Source organism: Nicotiana tabacum, chromosome 18 (assembly GCF_000715075.1).
Source record: "Nicotiana tabacum cultivar K326 chromosome 18, ASM71507v2, whole genome shotgun sequence".
Taxonomy (NCBI): Eukaryota; Viridiplantae; Streptophyta; class Magnoliopsida; order Solanales; family Solanaceae; genus Nicotiana; species Nicotiana tabacum.
Window position 1 is genome coordinate 121,086,859 of NC_134097.1, and position 9,115 is coordinate 121,095,973.

A 9,115-nucleotide genomic window follows, 5' to 3' on the forward strand; every position below is an offset into this window, starting at 1 on the left:
ATTTGAGGGGTCATTTGGACTCCGATTTTGATGTTGTTCATATGTATGAACTCGTGGGGAGATATGGAACCCGTTGTTGTGAAAATTTCTGAATTTCGAGAAGTGGGCCCGGGGCTCGGGTTTTGGCCAATTTCGGAATTTTTGGTATTTTTCGATTGTTTTCGCTTGGGCTTTGTTCCCTTAGAATATTGTGACGTATTCGTTCTGACTTTGGATAGATTCGACATGCGTGGAGGCCGATTTGTGGGGCAAAGGCGTCGTGAGTTAGAGATTTAGCCGGTTCGAGGTGAGTAATGATTGTAAATGATGCTCTGAGGGTTTGAAACCTCGGATTGCACATCGTAGTGCTATATTGAGGTGAGACGCACACTTGATGACGAGCGTGGGGTTGTGCACTATTGGTGATTGTGACTTGGTCCGTCCCGATTGATGATTTTACCGCATATTTGACTGAAACTTATTTGCTATCATCATGATTTGGGCTGATTGCCATATTTGGGCTTCATGCAAACTATTTGAACCCTTCGGGGATTTTTATTACTATTTCCTCACTGTTTTGACTTATTACTTGAACTCAGTCATGTTATTTTCTACTGTTTTACTACTCAGCCATTTTTACTCAGTTTTGAGACTTAAATGATATTTTTAAATGATGTTTTGGGCTGAAAAATACTGTTTTACTATTGCCCGAGGGGCTTGTGATGATTTTTGGACTGAGTAAGGTCGAGGGCCTAGTTGTGAGGATACACTGATATGAGGCCGAGGGCTTGAGATGCATATATAGCCACGAGGTGACTTGATTGATGTGAGACTGAGGGCTTAGATTTGATGCCACGAGATGGCTTGGTATTGCGCTTGGGCCGTAAGGGCCCCCTCCCGGAGTCTGTACACCTCCAGTGAGCGCGGGTACCCATTGTGATGTGAGATCGAGCCCGAGGGGCTGATATTGTTCTGAGATTGAGCCGAGGGGCTGGTACTGTTCTGAGATGTTGCCCGAGGGGCAGATTTGTTGATATTGTGCCCGAGGGGTGAACTTCTATTTGTTTACTTACCTGTTATTTACTTGTTGAAAAGGGATTTACTTGACTCTTCACTGTTTTACTATTTTAAAGTGATTTTTACTGCTTCAGTATATAGTGCTTTGTGTTTTACGTGTTTTCTTACTTTCAGTCGTTATTTACATTTGTTACTCACTGAGTTGGAGTACTCACTTTACTCCCTTCACCTTATGTGCAGATTCCGCTCCTGAGTGTTGATTCCTCCAGTTCCAAGCGATTTTCGGAGACTACGAGGTAGCTGTTGACATCCGCACCCCCATGTCTCTACTTCTCTATCATTTCTGTTTCCTTTCAAACACTTGTAGTAGTTTATGACTTTAGAAGACTAGTATTATAGTTTAGAGATGCTCGTGACTTGTGACACCCCGGTTAGGGCTGTGTCGGGTTGGACTTTCCGCATTGTTATCGATATTTCTGCTAATCAGTATTGTTTAAATCATGTTTAGACTATTTTTATGTTGATTAACTACTTTAAAAGTTGAGTTGGGTTGAACTGGCTGGCCTTGTCTTCACGAGAGGCGCCATCACGACCGGGTTCGGGGTTAGGGTCGTGATATACAAACTAGGGAAACTCTTAGAAAGTTCAAAAAGAAAAAAAGAACAATCAAAGGTCCATGCCCCCAGAAAATAAAAGTTGGGGCAATATGTTTTGGAAAAAAAACAAGAAGAAGAAAAAGGAAAAAAAAAAGACAGAGAAACAAAAAGAAAGAGAAAAAAGAATTATTAGTTAGGTCACATATTTGAACTACGTTTAACCTGATTCCTTTAAAAAAGGATATGTAGGCAGCCTTACATGGTTCGGTTTAACCAAATAAGAACTCAAAAAAAATCATAGTATCTGAAACTGGGGCAAAAATTTTATTTTACTTTTGAAAGAGTCGATTACAAGAGTTATAAGTCTACAACCCCTCATTTTGAGTCTACTTTGAGCTTTCATGCCAACCCTTCTTTCCAACCCTATCCAAAAACCTTCCAAATAAATACCTCCTAATATGCCTTCAAGAATGCCAAGAGACGCATGCAACGAGCAGCAGTTTTCACACGACACAAAACACTATCATGTGCTCACAAAAGAAAAAATAAGGGGAAAGAAAAAGAAAAATAAGAGAGTCTTACTAGTTAAAATCGTCGCGGGCACTGTAAGGCGACGGTAAGTAGAAATAAATATATGAGAGAGACTTGTTTGTGAAAACCTCTCTGGGCACCACTAGTTGAAAGTGAGTAGTGAAGCTGATGCAAAGGATTGACACGAACAAGCCCGACTTCAAAGGTCATAGGAACGGTAAAAGAAAAGATTAGATTAGTTTGATAGATCAGGCCGTTGAGTCCAAAATGCATGTCATGATCATTAAGGCTAGTTCCTGACAGAGGCATTTTTTGTTAATATTGTTTCTTTGCATCATTGTGTCCTTCACTCTGAGTCTGTCTTGTCAAAATAAGCAAGAAAAGATTTCAAAATTTTCTACCAGCTTTTTGGTTGCACAAAGTAAATTTGGCCAGCACACTCAGTTGTTACAGTTAATATGCCTTTGAGGATTCATACAAAGGCTCCCCCCCCCCAAAAGACTCTTGTCAGCCTACTTGGTTAAAGCAAGTAAAGATAATCTCAAGGTTAATCAGGGACTCTCTGTAGTACTGAAAAGTGACTATAAAGTGTGCACATCATGCAAAAGTCACTTACCAGTTGTGATTCTCTTTGATAGATAAATTGCTCCAAAAGCAAAAACCATTTAAGATATCAGAAAAGGTCACCTAAACAAAGATCTCTAATTGGGATAAGGCTGATTGAGCCACAAATACAAATGATATTAGGTGTGAAATAATCAGGGTTGATATAGAGCAAAAGTCTCGTGAAAGCAACAACACAGTCTCCCAGCAGTGCGACCAACTACCAACGTAGTCGGTCTTCCAAAGGCTGGATGGTCACAAAGCCAAGCTTTCCAAGACTCAAGGCCACAAACTGACCACCACTTTTAAAACTGACAAAACTTTCTTTGTTTGAAACAGGAACAAAGCAGTGCAAGGAAAGTGATTCAAATAAATAAATAAATAAATTTAAAAAAAAAAGAAAAAAAAGAAAAAAAAAAGAAAAAGAAGAGAAGAGAAGAGCCGACAAAGGGAAGTTTCTCAAATCTTTGCCTTTATTTGTCTTGCTAGTGTGCTTAAAATCTTGCCACTGCTCTTCACATTTTTCCTTCTAGTGTAATACATCCTAGTATGATGGATTTTCCTTCCAATAAAAATCTTAGTCTGATGAATTTTTCTCCTAAGATACGAAAACCTAGTTTAGCATTCCTTTAGTTCAGGAGTCTCGCCTGGAGAATACGGTCAGTTTTTAGTTTCTTTAAGTTGTTAGTCTGTGGTCTTACTTGAGTTCATGGGTCTCGCCTGTAGAATATGGTCAATTTTAGTTTTCTTAAGTTGTTAATCTTAAGTTTTCCTTAAGTTCAGGGGTCCCGCCTGAAAAATAGGGTCAGCTTTTAGTTTTCTTACGTTGTTAATCTTTAGCATTCCTTTAGTCAGGGGTCTCGCCTGGAGAATACGGTCGATTTTTGGTTTCCTTAAGTTGTTAGTCTTTAGTTTTTCTTAAAGTTCAGGGTCCCGCCTGGAGAATAGTTTCAATTGTTAGTTTTCTTAAGTTTTCAATCTCTAGTTTTTCTTTAGTTCAGGTGTCCCGCCTAGAGAATAGGGTCAGTTTTTAGTTTCCTCAAGTTGTTAGTCTTTCCAACATAAGATCTCCACTCCCTAGTCTTTTTTTCCTAGGGTACGCCAATCCCGACCTTTTATTACTTTCAATAATGAAGTGTATAGAGTTTTGTTACCAATAACTCATGAAATTTTCCTAGTGAAAACTGTGGCAGAAAAATTTTGTTCGTTTGTTTATTTTTGTGCCTGAACAGGTTATACCTCGAAGCGCAGGGTTTGAGATGACCAAAAGAAGTCTTAATCTAAAATAGAGAAAAGAAAAGAAAAAGAAGTGAATTCAAAGTGCAAATGCGAAAAAAATGTGGACTACTCAAGACATGACTGAAGTCACAAGCTTTGCATGTCCCGTCTTGATCCGAAAAGCTGAAGAAGAATGAACTAGCATCTGCAGCTAGCAAGCATCAAGGTTCAGATCAGAGTCTGTGTGAAGAACCGGCCAAGACTCAAGATCAAGCTTCAAAAGACTCACATATAGGAATTTTGTAACTCATAGTTGATAGGCTTGTTTGGTTTCTTTTCATTTTAATTTTGGTGTAATAAGGAGTTCAGCAAGCAGTAACAACAGCAACAACAGTGAAATCACAGCTTCCCGATAGTCCCAGCTACCGAAACTTCCATAACTACACTGACCTGATTCCTTCACAGCCAAGGATATGTAGGCAACCTCCGAAGCAAGGTTCGGTCAAACCTTTTTAAAATGCTTCCCATGGAGTTTTAAATGGGCAAAAATTACTCATGATTGCTCACTTTATCTTTGCCCGAAAACTCTTCATGTTCTAGAGCAAAGAAGGGAAGCTGTGAGCATGTAATTTTTGGCCAATATATAAAATTACTCCTAAAAAATCTCAAAGAAATAGCTTTAATTGTTTTATAGAATTTTAGGAATTTTTCTATATTTTACTTGATATGTTTCGTGCGTATTTGTGTTTGGTGCATTTTTAGAAGCATTTTAAATCTTAAACAAATAACAAAAATATTTTTTACTTTTGCATTTTAGATTTTAATTGTATAATTAATTGCATTTATAAAACATTAAAATACCAAAAATACATTAATAATTATACATGCATTTGTTAGCTAAATAAATTAGTTAATTGTTAGAAAAATAGGTCATTAGGTTAATTTTGCGAATTAGTTGAAATTAGGAATGTTAAATAAATTAGTTATTCTTGAAAATTAAGGAAAAAAGAAAGAAGGAGGGCCAATTTCAATTTTCAGGTCTGCATTTGGGCCAAACTACTTGGCCCAGTTAGTTCCAAACACTTGCCCCAGCCCATTTCATCCTACCTGACCCGCCTAGCTAAGCTCCCAAACGACGTCGTTCAATCCAAAAACACACCCCCTCATTAAAACTCCCCATCTTCCCAAAAGAGAGGGAACAAACCTTCCCCCTACAAACCCTAGCGCCGCCCCTCCCTCCTCTATAAGAATAGACCCTGCCCTAAGAAGAAAAACCCTAGTCAGTCGCACCCCTCCATCCTCTCTAAACGATCCCCCCTCTAAAAATCAAAACCCTCACACACTGATTTTTACTCTCACACAGATTCATGATGAACATTCACTCTCCATCACACAAGAACAAAAGAATGAATGGACCCCCTCTCAAAGAGACACCCCCTTTTCCATGAACCCTAGCCGTCCTCTCTCTCTCTCTCTCTCTATTTTATCTCTCTCTCTCTCTTTCTCTCTCTCTCACACACACACGCGCGCGCACGCTATTTCAACAGCTATTGTGGATTCCGTTTGTTTATTTCCCTTTTCTAGAAATCTTATCTTAAAAGCTAAACCAGAAACATTGTGCATTTTACAGGAGAATGATTATTGAAAAATTGTGGATTACCGGGTTTTTTGCTAATTTTTAGTAACTTTTTTGTTGTTTCTGGGATTAAAATCAAAGCTGTGAGCAGCCGAGCTGAGTAGTTGCTGAAGTTTAGCTCCATACCATTTGTTGTTGTTTCCTTTTGCTAGTTTCTCTATTTCAAGGTACTACTCACCCACTCAACTATGTAATTTTCATTTTCTATCAATGGAATCTATATGATATAGTTTTGAGCATGTGAAATTATGTGCTATTTTCGTTGGTTGATTTATGTTATCGTTAATTCTGCTATGTTGTGATTTCACTGGAGTGTGAAATTATGTATGATATAGTGTATTGCTAGTTGATTTTTTTTATAATAAATGACGATGAGAATGTATATGGCTACAATTCATAGATCTGGCCATTGATAGGTCAGATCTGTAAATTTTAAAGCCAAAATTATTTTATCCTTTTCTAATAATTAGTGTTTGAATAAGAGCATGACCAAGATATAATTAATTGAGAGTTGTTCTTGTAATTTTTGTTCAGGTGTTGTTTGGAAGGATTTTGTTCAAAAGAAAACAAATAGATTTAATGGTTAAAGTGATTTCTTATATTTCAGTAAGTTCTTATAGGTATCTACGCCAAGTGTATTTTGTTTGTGGATTAATTTTGTCCTCTTGTCACCTTTAAAGTGAAAGTTTATTAAGGTTTTAGTGGTGCTGAATGCACAATTGTTAACAGGTCGTAGGGATTTGAATTTGTTAATGAATCAATGGCTAACCCATTTTCCACAAACGACTTCCATAATTCATGGCTTTCACAATGATCTCAAATCTTTGGAAAAATAAATAACTCATGAACATCGTAGCTTGTTTTAGGCACGATTAATTTTAAATTATCGTGACTATGGGTACGATTTCTGTGGCATAGTCATGATACATAAATCCCAATTCGAGTGTGCATTTCATGCAATTCCACCATAACTTCAAATAATAATAAAATAAACATATTGTAAATCGCGGCAGCATTTTATGTGACGCGATTCGCAATATGTACAAAATAAACGAGTGCGAGACACGTGACTTGTTCAAATGAATTCCATAAATACTAAAAATGGTAACAATTTAATTAAAGCGGTAAAAGATAAAAATGCACGATAGGTTTTAAACATGTAATAAATTAGATAATTAGGCCAATTATTAATAGTTGAGCGACCGTGCTAAAACCACGAAATTCGGGTGTGCCTCACACCTTCTCTCGAGTTAACAGAATTTCTTACCTGGTTTTCTGTGTCCGCGGATCAAAAATAGAGTCAATTTCCTTGATTTGAAATTTTAAAATAAACCGGTGACTTGAGACACCATAACAATTATCCCAAGAGGCGACTCTAATTAAATAAATAATCTCATTTCTGTTATAAGATAAATCTTATGGTGGATGTCTACTCCTCCTCCGTGATTTTTACAAATGCTTAATGATATATTCAATGACATATTTTTTATGCTTAATGACGTATTCAATGACATATTTTCTTCACTTTTCATGCCTATATAAAGGCCTTGTAATAGATAGAAAAATACACACAATTGAAGAAGAACTAAATTCTCTTCCTTCTTTCTATCTCTATTATCTTGTTCAAGTTTATAGTAAATTGCTTTTAGTTTTATAACACGTTTAGTAAATTACTTTTAGTTTTATAACACGTTATCAGCACGATTGCCACCTCTATTTTTCACAAATCACATCCTAGTTGTGTTCGATTCTCCTTCAGGTATATCACTATATATTCTTTTGGCTTATGGTAATATATATGCACCAATATGCTATTTATTAACAAATTCATATACTGTTAAGCATTTATTTTAGTAGATCATGTTACAGAAGTTCTCTTACCTTGCTTATTGTTAAAGAAAATATAAGATATAGTTCTTAAGTGCGTTAAACTAACAAAATAAAATAGTGATAACTAAGGTGACTAAATAATAATTGTACATTCTAGTTTAAATTGCCTTACAATTGGTGGAAAGTAATATTTGAATATATTCACTCTTATTATCATATATGATTATTCCTCAAGTCCCCGTTTATAATAAATTGCTTTTCTTTTACCATACTGAATATATCTATTTAAGTTTATTTATATACTATATAATTCTTGTTTATTTGACATATATATTGTATGTTACTTACATTTCTATTTACACTACATGTTTGAAGTGATCAACTTCTTAATTAGTTGTCTGATTTTTTTTAGAAGTATATTTTCATTGAAAATTATTTTTATTCTTTCTAACCCATTTATTTTGTGATTAGTTTCAATATGTCAAACTTGTCAAAACTTGAATTCGTGGCACTAGACATTACCAGAAAGAATTACTTATCATGGGTCCTTGATGCTGCAATTCACCTTGCTGCAAAAGCTCTTGAAAATACTATTATACAAGGAAATGAAACATCAAGCCAGGATAAAGCAAAGGCTATAATTTTTCTTCATTATCATCTTGATGAAGGATTAAAAACTGAATACTTAACCCTAAAGGATCCATTTGAACTATGGAGCAGTTTGAAAGAACGATATGACCATCTTAAGGCAGCAATATTACCAAGAGCTAGATATGAATGGATTCACTTGTGGTTACAAGATTTTAAAACTGTAAGTGAATATAATTCTGCTATATTCTGGATAACTTCCCAACTTAAATTATGTGGGAAAATTGTGAATGATGAGGATTTACTAGAAAAGACTCTTTCTACCTTTCATGCATCAAATATGGTATTGCAACAACAATACCGCAAAAAGGGTTTAAAGAAATATTCTGAATTAATCTCATGCCTCCTGGTGGCTGAGCAACATAACACCCTTTAATGAAAAATCATGAAGCACATCCTACTGGTTTTGCACCATTTTCTGAAGTTAATATGGTAACAACCACTCAAAAGTCTGAAAGAAGACAAAATTATTATCGTGGTCGTGGCCATAGTCGTGGGCGTGGACGTGGACATGGAAGGGGGCGAAATAATTATCGTTGTCATGATGGAAATAAACAAGAGAACAATAAGAATCCTCAAAATAATCCTTTAAAAGGTAAAATTAATAATTGTCACAGGTGTGGTATGAGAGGTCATTAGGCACACATTTGTCGTACACCAGATCATTTTGTCAAACTTTATCAAGCCTCCCTTAGAAAGAAAGAAAATAATATGGAGGCACATTTGACTTTTCAAAATAATGATGAAGAAGCAGGCCCCTCAAACAAATATGATTTTGAGGCACATCTTGCATATAAAGATGATAATTTTGGAGGCCTAACAAATATTACTCATTTAGAAGCTGGAAACTTCTTTGAGGATATTGACTGAAGAACTAATCATCTCACTAGTTGTCATTTTTTATGTTTGCAACTAGTTAATTTTTCTTGAGTGTGTTTCTTAATGCATCATGTATTGCTAGTCTCTACCTTCGTAATGTAATTTTTAATGTTTTTTTTGTTTGTCTTTCATATTTCTTATAATGTACGTTTTGATTTTTTTTTGAAGAATATGAAAA

General features: G+C 35.6%; 1 protein-coding gene across 1 annotated transcript; it reads left to right on the forward strand.

Annotated features, from left to right (window-relative positions):
- The first annotated feature begins 7,888 nt into the window (after window positions 1–7,888).
- Window positions 7,889–8,434, forward strand: LOC142172677 (uncharacterized). Its single transcript, XM_075236344.1, has one exon. The coding sequence runs from the start codon at window positions 7,889–7,891 to the stop codon at window positions 8,432–8,434; it is 546 nt and encodes a 181-aa protein (XP_075092445.1).
- Window positions 8,435–9,115: the final 681 nt, after the last annotated feature.